The sequence below is a fragment of the Pseudorasbora parva genome, chromosome 8 (assembly GCF_024679245.1).
Source record: "Pseudorasbora parva isolate DD20220531a chromosome 8, ASM2467924v1, whole genome shotgun sequence".
Lineage (NCBI taxonomy): Eukaryota > Metazoa > Chordata > Actinopteri > Cypriniformes > Gobionidae > Pseudorasbora > Pseudorasbora parva.
Window position 1 is genome coordinate 38,776,191 of NC_090179.1, and position 18,359 is coordinate 38,794,549.

At 36.2% G+C, this 18,359-nt stretch overlaps 3 protein-coding genes across 4 annotated transcripts; 2 read left to right on the forward strand and 1 right to left on the reverse strand.

Moving 5' to 3' along the window:
* The first annotated feature begins 245 nt into the window (after positions 1–245).
* Positions 246–3,979, forward strand: vps26b (VPS26, retromer complex component B). The gene is made up of 6 exons (XM_067451173.1): positions 246–789; positions 866–1,022; positions 1,264–1,428; positions 2,489–2,664; positions 2,746–2,888; positions 2,970–3,979. The coding sequence occupies exons 1-6, from the start codon at positions 567–569 to the stop codon at positions 3,099–3,101; spliced, it is 996 nt and encodes a 331-aa protein (XP_067307274.1). The 5' UTR covers positions 246–566; the 3' UTR covers positions 3,102–3,979.
* On the reverse strand, positions 3,255–10,570 carry thyn1 (thymocyte nuclear protein 1). 2 transcript variants are annotated; one of them, XM_067451175.1, is made up of 7 exons: positions 10,238–10,568; positions 9,960–10,153; positions 7,419–7,487; positions 7,249–7,341; positions 7,066–7,161; positions 6,826–6,976; positions 3,255–4,263 (listed from the first exon to the last, which is right to left on the reverse strand). In XM_067451175.1, the coding sequence occupies exons 1-7, from the start codon at positions 10,284–10,286 to the stop codon at positions 4,217–4,219; spliced, it is 699 nt and encodes a 232-aa protein (XP_067307276.1). In that variant the 5' UTR covers positions 10,287–10,568; the 3' UTR covers positions 3,255–4,216. The 2 variants fall into 2 exon arrangements, with proteins under 2 accessions (XP_067307276.1, XP_067307275.1); XM_067451174.1 differs by lacking the exon at positions 3,255–4,263 and adding an exon at positions 4,475–4,639 and having other exon boundaries at positions 10,238–10,570.
* A 49-nt stretch (positions 10,571–10,619) lies between these two features.
* On the forward strand, positions 10,620–17,996 carry acad8 (acyl-CoA dehydrogenase family, member 8). Its single transcript, XM_067451172.1, has 11 exons — positions 10,620–10,778; positions 11,519–11,619; positions 14,336–14,505; positions 14,685–14,794; positions 15,804–15,880; positions 15,959–16,096; positions 16,261–16,396; positions 16,485–16,582; positions 16,673–16,825; positions 16,909–17,011; positions 17,401–17,996. The coding sequence occupies exons 1-11, from the start codon at positions 10,661–10,663 to the stop codon at positions 17,454–17,456; spliced, it is 1,260 nt and encodes a 419-aa protein (XP_067307273.1). The 5' UTR covers positions 10,620–10,660; the 3' UTR covers positions 17,457–17,996.
* Positions 17,997–18,359: the final 363 nt, after the last annotated feature.

Below are 18,359 nucleotides of genomic sequence, written 5' to 3' on the forward strand. Positions count from 1 at the left end.
AACCGGCCACAGGGTCATGGGCGGCCAAGGCTCACTGACGCACGTGGGGACCAAAGGCTGGCCCGTGGGGTCCGATCAAACAGACTGTGGCTCAAAGAATTGCTCTAGAAGTCAATGCTGGTTCTGCTAGAAAGATGTCAGAATACACAGTATCGCAGTGTATGGCGTATGGGGCTGCATAATTTATCGGACTTTTATTATAAAATAAAACCGACTTTTATTTTGAAGTTACACCTAGAGGAAGATCCAGGAAGTGCGGGAGTTATTTTATGGGTAAATATCCTTCCTGACTGCTGTCCTGCTGTAAATTGAGCTACCACAATTCAATCAGGCAGAAAATGCGTCTGGTTTCGAGCGCAATATATTAATTTCTCGATTTAATCACGAAAATAAACTAATCAACTAGCGCATGCACTTGTTTTCGAAGGCCACTCGGTAAAAGGTACCAGAGCGATAGTGGATCGCACAGCCACCTGTAGCCAGCTGTCAATCAGGTGATCTATGATCGAACAGCAGTGACAGCAATCGCGCCTACCTGCCTCACTCACGTGACCCGTCCATCAGACATGAGCTTCTTCGGCTTCGGACAGACCGCTGAGATCGACGTCGTTTTGAATGACGCCGAGACCAGAAAGAAAGTTGAGCACAAGACTGAAGATGGGAAGAAGGACAAATATTTCCTTTTCTATGATGGTGAAACTGTAAATGGGAAAGTTAACGTGACTCTCAAAATTCCTGGAAAGAGGCTGGAGCACTATGGGATCAAAATCGAGTTCGTCGGGCAGATTGGTGAGTTTGTCTGTGAACGGACATTCAGAAACAGTTCTGGTGTTGTGTATGTCAACATGTCCTGTGTTATCCACAGAGCTGTACTATGACAGAGGGAACCACCATGAGTTTGTGTCATTAGTGAAGGATCTTGCACGACCTGGTGAGCTTTCACAGTCTCAGACCTTTGACTTTGAGTTCACCCATGTGGAAAAGCCCTATGAATCTTACACTGGCCAGAATGTCAAACTAAGGTAAATCTATCCATTGCTTACTTTACTAAAGTTGCTAATCTATCAGAAACCCTTTGCTGGAACTGCTGCTGTGACAGTAAACACAACATTATAGGATATATTACATACATACACAACAATACCATACTACATAGCAAATGTGCTGTATAAATACCTCATTCATTTATTAAAAAAATTGAATCATGTTCAGTGTGTAAAACAGTGTCCTCAGAATATACTTGAATTTCTTGGTTCTGTTTAGATACTTTCTGCGAGCGACAGTCAGCAGAAGACTCAATGATATCAGTAAAGAGATGGATATTGTAGTGCAGACGCTGTGCACATACCCAGAGCTCAACTCCTCCATCAAGATGGAAGTCGGAATTGAAGATTGCCTCCATATTGAGTTTGAATACAACAAATCCAAGTAAGTGTCCCATACTGATTAACATTAATTTAACTTAAAATATTTTGGTGAATCGCAATGTTTCATATAGTTAACCCCTAAAATAAAATAAAAATACACATTAATAATATATATGTAAATTATGGCAAATCGATTAATCCCATCTAACAAAAGTTTGTTTATATATGTGTGTGTGTTTATATTTATATACATACACATATATTATATAAACACAGACTTTTGTTAGATGCCATTATTGATTTGACAGCACTAAAATAATTATATTTTGTCAAGTAATTACCGGCGGTAACCCTCTGGTGCAGCTTCTGTTGCGGTCAAAAAGTGACCAACATTTTTGTATTATTATTATTTCAATTTTTATTTATTTCATATATTTAACAGGGACCTAAATAGAGTTAGCTAAATAGATGATTTGCATCTGTGGTCCAATGAAATGAACGTTCTATATTTTAGTTTGATAATGTGTATAATATATATTAAAAAATATATTTTTTATATAGGATTTTATGGTACTTCTCTATGATACTTTATGGTTTGATTATGTATGTATGTATGTATGTATATATTATATATATATATATAATACACACACACACACATATATATATATATATATATATATATATATATAAAATACACACACACATATATGTATATATAATACATATATATACATACATACAGAATCGAACTAAAATATAGAACGTTCATGAGCGAGTACCATAAAATCCTATATAAAAAAATACAATTTATATATATATATATATATATATATATATATATATATATATATATATATATATATTCCGAAGTTTGATAACACATTATCAAACTAAAATATAGAACGTTCATTTCATGAGCGAGTACTAGCTTGTAATATATGCTTAATTGTCAAAAAATGCAGAAAAAAAAGGTCATAAAAGGTGCTGTTTTTTTTGTTTTTTTAAATATAATTTAATCTTTTATTTAATGAACATGTACAGAAATGATTTGCAAAGTCATTTCTTCACTGAATATGCAAGAATGTTCCAGTTCCGTGATCCAAATCTGTCCTGGTTAGGTACCACCTGAGGGATGTTATCGTAGGGAAGATTTACTTCCTCCTTGTGAGGATAAAGATTAAGCATATGGAAATCGATATAATAAAACGGGAAACAACTGGAACAGGACCCAGTGTGTACCACGAAAATGACACCATCGCCAAATACGAGATCATGGATGGGGCGCCGGTGAGAGGTAAAGCTAAAGTTTTGATCTGTATTATATTATGATATAATACTATTTTAACACTTTCATCAAATGCCTTATTAATTCCAGGCGAGTCGATCCCCATCCGCTTGTTTCTCGCTGGATATGAGTTGACCCCCACCATGAGAGACATCAACAAGAAGTTCTCTGTGCGTTACTACCTGAACCTAGTTCTTATAGACGAAGAGGAGCGGCGATACTTCAAACAACAGGTTTCCACATAATGGAACAAATTATCCATCCGTCTTGAAGCATGAGTAAAATATGACCATATTCCTGTTCATTCCCAACAGGAGATCACACTCTGGAGGAAAGGAGATATTGTGAGAAGAAGTATGTCTCAGCAGGCCACCATTGCCGCCCAGAGGTTCGAGGGCTCATATTCTGGGACTGCGTCAGCACAAGCCAAAGAGGAGGACGACTAAACATAAGGCGCTCTGCCTTCCCTCGACGATTCAAACAAACCTTGTTATGTCAAAATAATGTTTTATAAGTCTTGAAGGGATCAATGTGACAAAAAACATGAGCGATCAAAAATGAGAATCAAGCTTGTAAAAGGCAGACTACTTAAATGTGTATAGAATACAAAATATTTTTTTATTTCTCTTTCCAATACTGCGTACATTTTCCTTTACACAATAGTGAGCGACACAGGTTTGAAATGCCAGAAAGGATCTTTTCATGGCCACTGTTTTCATTTGTGAGCCTCGATACATTCCTCTTATGCTCAAGTCAAGTGCACTGAAAAGCCAGAATCTAGCTTCTATACTGTGTCCGTTTTAATGAGCCCAGAATGAGATTTACTGTGATCTTTTGTTATATATCTAGCGCTTCATGTACCTTTCATAGAGCTCTGCGCAGTATTATTCTGTCATTTACGGTTTTACAAATGAAGGCCGCCGTAGAAATGTGTAACAAGGGAACGTCTTGTCAGCTACTAACTTATGCAAGGCAATGCCTTTTGTCTTTTTCATGAATATTTTTATTGTTGAAATATTTTGTCGTCTTAAGTGTTTATTTCCTATTAAAATAATCTATCATCATGATGGCTGCGAAAGATTTTAGTGTTCTCAAGTGCATTTAAATGCTGTAATAGAGAAAATCCTTTGTGATTGTCTGCTATGCATTTTTAAGGTGAATTTTCCTTTCTTACATGTGTACGTCATTTGTATTACTACTAATTATTTGTTTAATAGCATATTAGATGTTCAGATGATGAGGTATGACTATTAACCATAAAAAAAGCTTCTGCAAAAGGCTCGTTTAATTAGCCCTATTGTAATAAAATTTACTAACCTCAGCATCCAAGATGATTTCCTTTTTTTCTTCAAAATTAAAATTACTGGCCTCTCAAGACTAGCGAACTCTGTATTATTAAGTGGTCTGAAGGAGACAAAAGAACACATTTGAATAACAAAGCACTTTGAATTAATTATTATTTACTAATTTGGTCACATCAAAATAGGTTGCATGAAGAAATAACCGCCTAGAAAGAAGAGAGAGACTCATAAGATGGGATGAAACACTTTCATGATGATCTTCATATTGGATCTTCATTCTCCAAACTCAGGACAAAGTCAAATTCCTCTGGAAATAAGGCAAATTTACACAAATTTATTATTTATTTATTCATTATTATTATTATTATGAGCTAACAATTACATTAATGCTACTTTCCACAAATCCATATAGTTGAACAGCAGTGAATAATTTGTATTAAATGTTTTGATAATGTGTATTATATAAAACATACAAATTAATGATTTTAAATTAAACTACACTACATGAAAATGAGAATATACACCAATGAGCCAAAACAGAATGACCACTTCCATAAATGTTTTATTACAGTTTGGGAGGATTGGGCACCCTGGCCAGTCTGGTTTGTCCCTTTCGCTCCTCTGTCATTTCCTGCTGGTGTCATGGAAAATCAGGTCCTCCCTCGAAATTGGGTCTCCCCAAACTGTCAGTTAATAAATAAAAGTATATACGGATTGTAACAAAGATTATGATCACCTGTACTAAATAATAGCAACACTAACATAACTTTGGGGCCATTTCTACATGGATATTCATTTAAAATATGCATAGCTATGCATGCAAAAACACATTTGTGCATAATAAAACCAATTGAACGTAATTTCTTACACTTGATTACCTATTAATAAATAAATAATGATTATAATAGCCTATTAAGTGAATAATTGAACATCATTAATTCATTTGACTTATAACCGAAATAGACATTTAACACTTAATTTAACACAATAAAATTAAAGGGTTAGTTCACCCAAAAATGAAATTGATATCATTAATGACTCACCCTAATGTTGTTCCACACCTGTAAAACCGTTCATCATCGTGATTTCAGCAGTTTGGCAGTTTGATGCGAACCGAACTGCTGAAATTGCTCGATTCACTGATTCATGAACCGTTTGATTCTTTTTGGAGGCACATGGAAGAGAAGACAATGCTAAATAAAGTCATAGTTTTTGTTATTTTTGGACCAAAATGTATTTTCAATGCTTCAAGAGACTCTAATCAGCCAGCTGATGTCACATATGGACTACTCTGATGATGTTTTATTCCCTTTCTGGACATGGACAGTAAAGTGGGCATTGACTGCATTATGCTCTGGAACTAAAATATAAAATATCTTAAACTGTGTTCTGAAGATGAACGGAGGTCTTACGGGTGTGGAACAACATTAGGGTGAGTCATTAATGACATCAATTTCATTTTTGGCTGATCTAACCCTTTAAAGATGGCTGAAAATACACACCTGGTCAAAAGTTTTAGAACGGTAAGATTTTTTAAATGTTTTTAAAGAAATCTTTTCTGCTCACCAAGGCATTTATGTTATTAGAAATACAAAAAAAGTGGTAACATTGTGAAATATTATTAAATATAAAATAACTTTTTAATTTTAAAAAGTTTAATTTTAACTTTTACATTCTATTTGAATGCATTTTAAAATGTGATGCAAAGTTGAATTTTCAGCATCATTGCTCCAGTCTTCAGTGTCACATGATCCTTCAGAAATCATTCTAATATGACGATTTACTGCTCAAGAAACATTTATGATTATTATCAATGTTAAAAGAGTTGTGTACATTTTTTGTAGGACTCTTGTGAATAGAAAGTTCAAAAGAACAGCATTTATCTGACATAAAAAACTTTTGTAACATTGTACTACCATTTAAATGTTTAGGGTCGGTAATTATTATTTTATTTATTAATGAATACATTTATTTAGTAGGGATGCATTAAATTGATCAAGTGACAGCATAGACATAATGTTACAAAAGCTTTATATTTCAGCTAAATGCTGTTCTATTGAACTTTATATTTATAATAGAATCCTACAAAAATGTATAACAACTGTTTTAACATTGATGATAATCATAAATATTTCTTGAGCAGTAAATCATTTCTGAAGGATCATGTGAAACTGAAGACTGAATGATGCTCAATTCAGCTTTGTTTCACAAGAATAAATTACATCTTAAAATATATTCAAACAGAAAAGTTATTTTATATTTTAATAATATTTCACAATATTACAGCTTTTTTGTATTTCTAATTACAGAAATGCAGCCTTGGTGAGCAGAAGAGACTTCTTTAAAAACATTTTAAAAACTCACCGTTCTAAAACTTTTGATCGGTAGTGTATATGTAGGGTAAGTGCAAATGTGTGTATAAACCAAGCTATTAGCTATCAGGCTAATCACTTATACGTATGATTTCCTGTTATATAAGCTAACTAATACAGACATAAGACATAGTTAAACAGCATTTATCAACAAGCCTACATGATATTGTAGGAATTGTAATCAGGCGCTAAAAAGTGCCTATTAAAAGCCATTTGAACCAATGGGATTGCTTGGGGTCCTAAAGGAGGGGCGATTTCAGGGGGGACCCAATTTGTCACTACACCGGTATTGAAAATCAAACCTGCAAGCTTCGCGTTACCAGGCTGACCCTGGTTGCTTACCATCTAAACTACCCAGACCTAAATATGTGGCCTTGATAGGAGATGATCAACAATATTCACCTCACCTGTAGGTCATAATGTTTTAACTCATTAGTACATTTTACTCATGCATAAGAATCAAAGAGCTGGTTTGGTGTGTAGTAAATATGAGTAACCTGCAGTGAGGGGCTGAACTGATAGCCTGGCCCTGGTAAAGAGAGCCATGTCTTTCAGGGGGCCACCCTTAGCTTTGTGCTCCAAGTGATATTTCTTCAGCTCAGCCAGAGAGATGAAACGCTCGGCCATCCTTTCAAACTGAACATCCACCTAATCAGAGTTAATCTTTGGTCAGTTTGGTGGAATAAATATAGATATTACCAGAATGTCTTTTTGTGGTCTGTGCGAATAAGACACACCATACTCCATTTAGGGTTGTCTGCTTTGCTGGAGGGGTCATAATGAACATCTTTCTTGTCAAATTGCGTATGGTCCACATAACCCTCCTTTACGATCTGTAAAAAATAATTCATAAAATGATTCTCACTTAGATATTATGTATGTGGTAAAAATGTAAAGGTTCCATTGGAGTGACTCCTCACCTTCATGAGGCCAGCAATACCTGGCTCTTTGCAGTTACTGTGGTAAAAGAAAGCCTGCTGGCCCACCTTCATCTCTCTCATGAAATTACGCGCCTGAGGGGAAAAGTCGTCGGTATAAGTGATTGTTCGGCATGTGCTTCTTGATAAACATAATATTAATCACAGTCTACCTGATAATTCCTCACTCCATCCCAGCATCCCGTTTGATCTGGAAGGGCTTTTAGGTCCTCAATTCCAAACTGTAGAGTTGACAAGATTATGATATGCTTTAGCACCACTTCACATCTGAGTTAATTAGGTTTACATTCAACTATTAACATCACTTAACAAGTCCCCTAATATGAACTAATTAGGTTTACATTTAACTATTAAAGGTGAACTATGTAGTATTTTTGCAGCAAAATATCCAAAAACCACTAGGCCAGTGTTATATATTTTGTTCAGTTGAGTACCTACAATATCCCAGATGTTTCCAACTATTTGTAAATTGTGAGAAAATTGCTATTTTAACTAAGGACAGGGACGTTTCAGCATTGCATTTGAGGGAGTCGCCTGTCAATTGCGTCATATCACGGAGTAAAGTCATAACATCGTTTTAAACACACTTAAATGTATCTAATAAGATAAACAGAGCTACATTACCTCAAAATCATAACTGGAAGAGCGGATCTGTGCAGGCGCCCGGCGAATGAGTCCCGTCCCGTCATAATAAAAGTCCCGGTATTCGCGAGGCGGGTATTTGTTTAACAATCGCTCCAGCAGCTTTGCTCAGGTCCAGAACACTCGGTCCTGCTCTGCTTTAGACTACAGTAACATTAATAACCGCATGCATGAACGTGATTTCTGCCCGAGTCCTATTTTCCACCGGCTGTGATGAGAAGACCACATCTCCCAAGATGCTGCGCTCACACTTTGCGTCATCAAACTACGCATTTGTTTTGCATAGGCGCCCTCCAGTGGACGAAAGCTGCATAGTGCACCTTTAACATCACTTAACAAGGAACAAAAAAATTTCATAAAAAGTCAAAATTAGTTATAATTATGACATTAGTCAAAAATATGAGCATCATTTTTGTTAATTAAAGTTGAAATTATGATATACCAAGTCGTAATTATGAGGTAAAAAGTTATAATTGTTGGAGGTGTAACAATATCTTATGTCCCAATACAATGAAAATGCAATAGAATGTATGGTATTGAAGAGTACTGCATTGTGAAACTGAATCGTCACATGATTGTATATTTACAATTATGGCATAAAGAGTCAAAATTAAATGCTAAGTCATAGTAAGATAAATCATAATTTTGATAGAAAGTCGAAATTATGAGATACTAAGTCTGCATCTGAAATCGTATATAGGCTGCAAAGTTTCCAGAAACTTTCCAAAAGTTTCTGGAAATGTTCAGCCCCTTGTAACCCTTCTCTAGAGCAGGTACTTATTTTGTATAAGTAAATTTTTGTAATAAGTAATTACTTCATAACTGCTAAAAAGTATATTCTATATTGTATGAATGTGCGTAGTATGACTGTAATCTACATTTGCCAAGTTGTCAATATCATGTGACCTTCCGTCCTTCGGATGAGATGTTGACGGATCCCCAATCTCAAGTGATTTCAGCAGTTTGACACACGATCTGAATCATGAATCAATACGCTGAGTCATAACCATTTGAATCTTTGTTTGAGGATTGAAACAAACACGGAAGAGAAGACAATGCTGAATAAAGTTGTAGTTTTTGTACTTTTTGGACCAAAATGTATTTTCGATGCCTCAAGAGATTCTAATTAACTAACTGATGTCACATATGGACTATTTTGATGATGTTTTATTCCCTTTATGGACATGGGCAGTATAGTGTGCATGCATACACCTCCATATGCTCTCAGACTAAATATAAAATATCTTAAACTGTGTTCTGAAGATTAACGGAGGTCTTACGTGTGTGGAACGACATTAGGGTGAGTCATTAATGACATAAATTTCATTTTTGGGTGAACTAACCCTTTAAACCAAGGTCCTGACTCTCTTTGACCATAAAAATTCCAGGATGTCCTTCAGAAAAAAAGAGTAGTGGTGTATCCAGCATCCTGGCCAAATTTGCCCATTGGCCGCTGTCCATCATGGCCTTCTAATCATCCCTCTCCTGAATTTGGCTTCATCACTCTGTCTCATCTCCACCAATCAGCTGGTGTGGTGGGTGTTCTGGCACAACATAGCTACCGTCGCTGTCGTAAATGTGACAAATTATTACGAGTCAGTTACGTCCCGTCACTGCCAGTCACAAATCCTCTCCCGTGGCCTCATGGGATACAAAAGTGTCCATCGTATACACACTTTAGAATCTTGCCAGAAGTTGTAGGTCATCAGGGAACTTTTTGCCTACTCTTTTATGAGTGCTTTATCTCAAGATTGTCTTTCCCCCCCGGTTTCAAAGGCCTAGACCAAGGCTAAAATGCATTTTTTTAGCAGTTTTAACTGAAAGCAACTTAAACTGCACCTTTCATTTCTGAATACTTATGTAATGAACTAATAAAGCCTAATCCTGCCATAATCTATATGTCTGTGAAACCGGGCCTATATCTCATAATTATTAGTTACCAAAGACAAATCCCACTTTTTGTAGTTCTCTGTCATTTTGTGTCGTTATTGTTGGAGTTAAACTCTTGTAAATAATAATTTACAACATTAAAAAAAAGGATTTAACGTTACCTTCACATCCACTCCATTTTCAATTCGACTCTCAGGTTCAGACTTCATCAGCCAGTGGCTATAAGATGCTTTGCATGCGTCATCATTTTTACTTTTCTCCACATCATCTTTTACTGCTGCTGACCTTTTTCTTTTGCCACTTTTGATTTGTGCAACATCATCACACGCCTTGTTGTGTTGGGCGTCTGCATCAGCTAAAACAATAAGCAATTAATTATTTAAAGTGATAACTTATCGCGTAAAAACGATGCAACCCTTACATTAAGCAGATTACTCACTGTGTTTATTAGATTTGGCGCTGCTTCGTGTTGTTTTCTTGGGTGGCATGTTTCACTAGCAATGCGAGGAAAGGAAATACAAGCTAAGTTAAGTTACTCGTGATAAAACAGCGCCCTGGCATATCATCACATGCGGTCTGGAGAATAATAAAAAAAAGTCCCTGGATTTCGTCTGCTTTTATTTTACCCAAACACCGTGTGTGGGGTATAGAAAGATATCATTAATAACTATAAAACACTGATTGCCACTTAAATCTAATAACTTAATATTCTGTGCTATAAAAAAATTACCCAAAACTGCGTTAATGCTGCGCATACATGAATCACGTGAAGAGATCTGTTGAAGGTGAACAACAAGTCCAGTCTGTTTAGAACTTCATTACCCATAATCTTCGCGGTGACGGAACGCGTCACAGAACCAACATGGCGGCGGCTAGGGCACTCGTAAGAGGTGTCCGATTGGGCACATATAGCATCGGTAGAAGTCGCAGTTTAATATTTAACAGTGTACAGAGACGAGGAATATCAGCGTGCATTGATCGTAAGTCAAATTATTTAAAGACCGTGGTAATAATAACAACAATGGTCCTTGAGAGACAACCAGTCAGTCATTTAGGACTGCTAGAGTGGATGTGTGTTTCAAATACTTTTTATTGAGCTAGCATATAAGTTATATCTAATGTAGATTTTAATCAGTTTAATCAAATTTTTGATTATATGTCAAATTTGTTGTAAATGTATGATTTTAAACCTCTGTCAAGGGCCTAATTTCTGTTGAGCCAGTCCCTGTCACCGTATAAAAAAGTTTTGAAAAGGGGGTCTGTTTATGAGTTTATCATAAAGGCATTAAAATGCCATTTTAATTTTCTTTTTTGTTTAGTAAACTCAGTTGTGCAGGCTAGTTGAGTCAATATAACGCTTCATTAAACGTCAGTGTTGACAGTTTACTGAAATTGTACAGTAATAGGTAAAATGTACAAACAAAAAAATGTTGATTCATATATTTATTTATATTCTACAATTTTAATAGCAGATAGATACCAATTTTAAAAGGTCGTCCTTCTTACATCGTCATTGGTTTCCTTTTAATGAGCTCAACCAATCATATTTAGGGGTGTGTATAAAGCGCATTTGATTGGCTGATTTCAGACGCCGTTTCCTTTGATCCGTGTTGGTCATGCATCTCATTACAACAGATGCTGTTGCTAATACATACAGTACATAAACTATACAATTACCAATTACACACATTCAAGTTTACATACTGCATTATTTCCACAGCCTCTATAGGTCTCACAGATGAACAGAAAGAGTTTCAGAAGGTGGCATTTGACTTTGCTGCCAACGAGATGGCACCACATATGGCAGAATGGGACCAAAAGGTAACCTTAAAGGGATAGTTCACCCAAAAATGAAAATGTGATGTTTATCTGCTTACCCCCAGTGCATCCAACATGTAAGTGTCTTTGTACCTTCCTTCAGTAGAACACAAATGAAGATTTTTAACTTCAACCGTTGCTGTGTGTAGGTCATCTAATCGTGTGAATTGGTTACAATTCTATGAGGAGGAAAAAAAACATGCTTAGACAACATGCACAAAGATCCCTGTGGCTCATGACGAGACATTGATATCTTAAGACACAAAACGATCAGTTTGTATGAGAAATCGAGTCGTATCTATATAATTTTTACCTCAAATACAACACTATGTCCAACAGCCTGGAACCCGCTTCACTACCGGTAAGGTCAAAATACACGCTCTGGCTCGAGCGGATATACGAGCCAGAGCGTTTATCTTACCTTACCGGAAGTGAAGCGTATATCCAGAGCGTGTATATGCTCTCATAGAATTGTTACCCATTCACACGAATATTTGACTGGCCCACAGCAACGGTTGGAGTTAAAAATCTTCATTTGTGTTCTACTCAGGGGCGTAACTACAGACAGTGCAGGCAGTGCAGCCGCACTGGGGCCCGTGCGGCAGAGGGGCCCGCAGCGCACACGGGCCCATGCCCACATTGCAAACGGGCCCATGGCGACAAAGTGACTCCGCAGAATATTGTGACACTCACATTTCAAATGAAAATCACTGGTTTCAGATTTCACACGGCTGTCGCGCTCTACCGTCACGCTTAGGACTGAGCTGACCACCTTTTTCAGCGTGTGAGCGGAGCACAGTTGCGTGACGCTCCGCTAGATATTCCGCTCTATGCCAGTGAGCTCCACAATTCACTATAAAATGTGAATTATTTGATTTAAATCTAGCGATTTCAAGCTTTCTTTAGGCGTATGTTTCATGTTTATGTCATGTATTCGCCGAGTTTCAGATTCTCGCAGATAGAAAGCGCACCTTTTTTATTTATTTTACTAAAGCACAAAGTTTTGTTGTTATGTGAGTGTACACAAATAAAAGTGGACAATTAGTATTTATAATTATGTCTCACATTTATCTGTATGGCCAAAAATTACGGAGTATTGCGAGTTATAGGCTATCCCCCGTCATGACTCGTGAGGGGGAAAAAACAGCCGGTACGTGCGTTCTTCAGCCAGAGGGTTAAAGAAACCGTAGCCTATTTAGTTTCATATTTATGTTTAAATAATAGCCCATAATATAATTTATTATTATTATTAATATCAAATATTCGGGCGAAAATGGACCATGTGCATTCTCTCGGTGCCTTCTTGGCCGAAAGACTTTCAACACCGAAACAATACGTTCGAAATGTGGGCTTCGTCCCGTTTTTTAGCCTGTCTCTCCAATCCGTAGCGGCTCTGAGCAGAGCGCAGCGCACGTCAGAAGCAGAGGTGTGTGTGTGTGTGTGTGTGTGTGTGTGTGTGTGTGTGGGAATCTGAGCGTCATTGGTCTGTCACCGCTCGTCAATGTCAAAATATTTGATAAAACCAATCAAATCAGAGAAGGCGGGCTTTATGGTAACACATGTGTTACATGTAACACAGAAACTGCTGAGGCTGAGCGCACATTTTTTTTAGGAGCGCAACTCGACGTCAAGTAATATAAATGCAGCTAAACTAAACATTCATGTTTGACAGCTGCTGCTTTAAGTCAGAAATGTTAATCAAAAGAAAAAAATATTTAGGCGAATGAATAAACTTGTTGTGTCTAATTTTTAGACATTTTTAACTGGAAATATGCCTATGTGATTCATAATGTAGGCCTAATTAACGAACAAGAAATATTAACAAAGCCATTTTCATCAGATTAGGCATAAGATTAATAATAAATGTGTATATATTGTAAATTAATATAATTCTATTTTTAACATTCAGTAAATATATATATATTTTTTTAACTCAGCTTTTTCAGCCTGTATTGGGCATAAGATTAGCATTGAATGTGTTCATATTGCGATTTTAATAAACTTAAAACTTTGATAAATAGTAAATTAAGTAAGTAGATTATCTTAAAAGAACATCTTAAAATGCTCATATGTAGATCATAGAAATCAAAATTTTCTCAGGGGAGCATGTTAGAACCCCCTAACAAACTCACAAAAAAGTAGCCTATGTCAACATGTCCATCTTGATGAGTCTCTAGTAATATTGTTATCTACTTTTTTTGGCCTTCAGAACATCTTAAAATGCACATATGTAGATCCTAGAAATCTAAATTTTTTCGGGGGAGCATGCCCCCGAACCTCCCTAAATAACTCACATTTGGAATCTTACTGATTATAAAAGAGTGTCTTTTTTATGATTAAGGGATGTAGGCCCTACGGTGACACAGAATAAGCCATTAATATTTGATTTGTAAATTATAATAAACAACCGATATCCTGATATAGAAATGAAACATGACCCTAAAGTGTTACATATGCTTGGTTGGGGGGGGGGGGCCTAACTGCATAGCCTGCACTGGGGCCCATCATTAGTAAGTTACGCCACTGGTTCTACTGAAGAAACAAACACACCTACATGTTGGATGCACTGGGGGTAAGCAGATAAACATCTAATTTTCATTTCTGGTTGAACTATCTCTTGAAAATCTGATAATAGTGGCTATTGTTTATATATATCATGCTGAAACCTTCACCAGAGTTGAGTACTGTACATTCAAACACAATTAATATTTTCTCTTAGGAAATGTTCCCTGTGGAGGCCATGAGGAAAGCCGCACAGCTGGGATTTGGTGGGATTTACGTGCACCCTGATGTTGGAGGCTCTGGACTCTCTCGTCTAGACACCTCTATCATATTTGAGGCTTTATCCACGGGCTGTGTGAGCACTACCGCTTATATCAGTATTCACAAGTGAGTCTCCCCTGCCACCCTCTCGCTACTAGCCTAATTCTAAAACACTTTAAAGTTGTTGCTGCATTGTAATTATATGTAATGTAGGAACAAATGTAATTTTACATGAAGTGGCACATGTGCTTGCATATTGTTTTCCTTGTTGTGGTTTACATAGTTTATGGGTTGTGTGGTTTCAGCATGTGTGCCTGGATGATAGACACATTTGGAAACAAGGAGCAGAGGGAGAAATACTGTCCCGATCTCTGCTCTATGCAGAAATTCGCCTCATACTGTCTCACAGAACCTGGTAAGTTCAAGATCACATTTTTCTGTATTCCGTTGTGGGCTATATCAGTGTTATTCTTAATTAGGACTTAATTCAAATTAAATATAAATGACTAAAACGTTATATTATTTACACACACACACACACACACACACACACACACACACACACACACACACACACACACATCGGTGTATATAAATAATATAAAGTTTTAGTAATTTTATATTTAATTTAAATTTTTATTTTCATTATCAGATGAGAAACGTAGACGTTGTTGAAGTACTAAAATTACTAAAGCTAAATAAAAAAAATGGAAAAGGCTAAATAATTTTTTTTAAAAGCTTATAAAAACACATAAAAATAACATAAAAACAGAAATTAAAATCTAAAAATGAGAGCCAGTTGAATATATATTTATATAATTATATTATTATATTATATTATATTACACACACACACACACACACAGTAGTGGCCAAAAGTGATGTCCTAGGAAAATTGACATCTTTATTCATTAATATTACACATTTGGCCACTATGTATGTATTATAAAAAATAATAATAATATGTATACATACATACAGCTGTGAAAAAAATTAAGAGACCACTTAACATTGAGAAATCAATGTTAAGTGGTCTCTTAATTTTTTTTTCAGAGCTGTACATACACACACACACACACACACACACAGCCACATGGCACGCATCCATATATATATTAGCATTTAATAATATTTTATTTTTATATTTTCATTTTTCAGTTTAGTTTAAGTGTTTGTAATTTATTCACTATGTTATGTGCTTATGTTCTTGTGTTTAGTTTAGTTTTTGTGTGTATAGTAATAATACTAAAATAACACAGGGATATTTTCAGTGCATATATGAATACATGTTTAGGTGTTGAAGAAATACAGTTTAGAAATGTTACACTTAAAATGTTTTCTTTAATGCCCTAGATATTTAAGACATTGATGTCATATTTTTAATAATGTTTTTTATCATCATTATTATTATTCCTTAACCCCAGGTAGCGGGAGTGATGCTGCTTCACTTTCAACCAGCGCCAAGCTCCAAGGAGATCATTATATTCTAAATGGCTCCAAGGTACATGGAGAAATGATTTAGACATTGACAACAAAATCTCCACGCAGCGTCCCAACAGTTTTCCATGTTTTCCCTCAGGCGTTCATCAGTGGAGGAGGAGAAACAGATGTTTATGTGGTCATGTGCAGGACAGGTGGGAAGGGACCTAAGGGGATCTCCTGCCTGGTGGTTGAAAAAGGAACCCCTGGATTCAGCTTTGGCAAAAAAGAGAAGAAGGTAACGGATGTTTTCAGTCCAAACTCTATCCTGCACAGTTTTAGGAGCAAGTTTAGAAACCCCTTTTATTTAGAACGAGTGATTTTCAAAAATGTGTTAAAGGTTGTCCAGCAGGTGGCAGAATTGAGTTGTTTATTTAGAAACCGTCTACTAACCTTCTGCAGGTAGGTTGGAACTCGCAGCCGACCCGAGCCGTGATATTTGAGGACTGTGCTGTCCCAGTGGCCAATCGGCTTGGAGCAGAAGGGGAGGGCTTCAGCATTGCCATGAAAGGCCTAAATGGAGGCAGAATTAACATCGGTGATTTGTTTCATAACTTAGATTTGAAACCTTTTCGATTGCCTATTTGTTCTAAGCCTGTTTAATGCTAGAGCTCCTGTTCCCACAGCGTCTTGCTCTCTTGGAGCGGCCCATGCATCTGTGCTTCTGGCTCGAGATCACATGTGTGTGCGTAAACAGTTTGGAGAACCGCTTTCGAACAGCCAGGTACCCGCTGAATTGTCAATCACTGATCTTTCTTGCAGGTCTCAATCAAATGTCCAGAAATAGGAATGTGTAATTGTTATCTGTGTTCAGTTCCTGCAGTTTAAGCTGGCTGAGATGGCCACTAAACTGGTAGCCGCTCGGCTGCTGGTGCGCCAGGCGGCGTTGGCTCTGCAGGACGGGCGACCGGACGCCGTCTCGCTCTGCTCAATGGCCAAGCTCTTCGTGACAGATGAATGTTTTTCAGTAAGCAAGGGCATTGCTTCATCACCTGAGTGATGTTGTAAACATAAATCCATAAATAACATTTTTGCGATCATCTCTTTCAGATATGTAACCAGGCCTTACAGATACATGGAGGTTATGGTTACCTAAAGGACTATGCGGTGCAGCAGTACGTCAGAGACATTAGAGTACATCAGATATTGGAGGGTAATGACTTATTTTAAGATGCCCTTTTTACAGTGTAATTATACATTCTACAAGTACTGAGTCATATTAATTATTAACTACATGTACTTACTATAGGTTTAGAGTTAGGATTATTTAGGGTTAGTTGCATGTAGTTATGTAGCCTGACATGCCAGACCCACATCAAGATGTTTGGTCTGGAAACTCACCATTGACAGGGCTCAATCCGAGGGGCGGGATAAACGGTTGTCTTTCAAAATGCCTTTACTCAAATGTTTCTGTTATTATTGTATACTAATACATATAAAAAAATTTAAGTTAGAATTCACATTTATTTTATTTGGGGTTGGGTGAAATGCAGTAATTTTCATGATCACTTTTCATTTAAAATTGTCTTTTTTTCTGTTTAGGTACAAATGAAGTGATGAGGATGATCATTGCGAGAAGTTTGCTCACTGAATCATAATATTCATAAATGGAATTGATTCATATCCCACATGCGACTATAGAGATTACTGATCCTTCACACTCCACCATCTGTTGATTTTGATTATGAGCTGTGGACAGTGTTTTATGCAGAATGTTCAGAAAGTTTATGCCTTAAACACATGAATTAGCAAATCCAGATTACAGTGTTTATTATAATAACACACTGAAACATGTAGTTTGTTTAGGGTAAAAAATCTGGCAGGTTACAAGACGATATTTGAAGAGAAAACACTGGGCATTAGGCATTTACAGAAGTTACTGAAACACTAGTTTAGTTAAATGTATGTAATTATGTCAATTTATGTACAAATGGTTATCAGATTAATTCAATATGACGGCTTTCTCTGTGAGATCATTTTCAAAGCACAGGAGATAAAATTACAATTCAAGTGTGGCTTTATATTGTTTGTCCTCATTACAGAGTATAAATCTGATCCTTGTGTTATTTTTAATATGACTGTTGTGTCTTCTATTAAACCACCTGTTTTCTGTGAAATAAAGATAAAATTGTTTTGATTAAACTTTCCACAAAGGCTGTTTGGGTTTCACCTGAAATTATATTTTTGTATGTCTTAGGAACATTAGTTTATAATGTTCTCATATTAGTTAGTCGTTTTCACAAAATTTGCATGGCCTCAATAATATTTTGTTTTATGAATATCTGAACATGCAATATGTCAAAAGAAAGAACTGAGCATCTGCTTTTCAACAACAAAACATTTTCATTCTAGTTTTTTTAACACTTGAATGTAAGTTTCATTAAAAAAAAAGAGCAACATTTTGAGCAAAAAAACTGATAAAATCACTTTTTTGCTCAAAAACCTTATCTGGATCATATTCGATAGTCAAAACATAGAGTTGATCGAGTCCATCAACACCT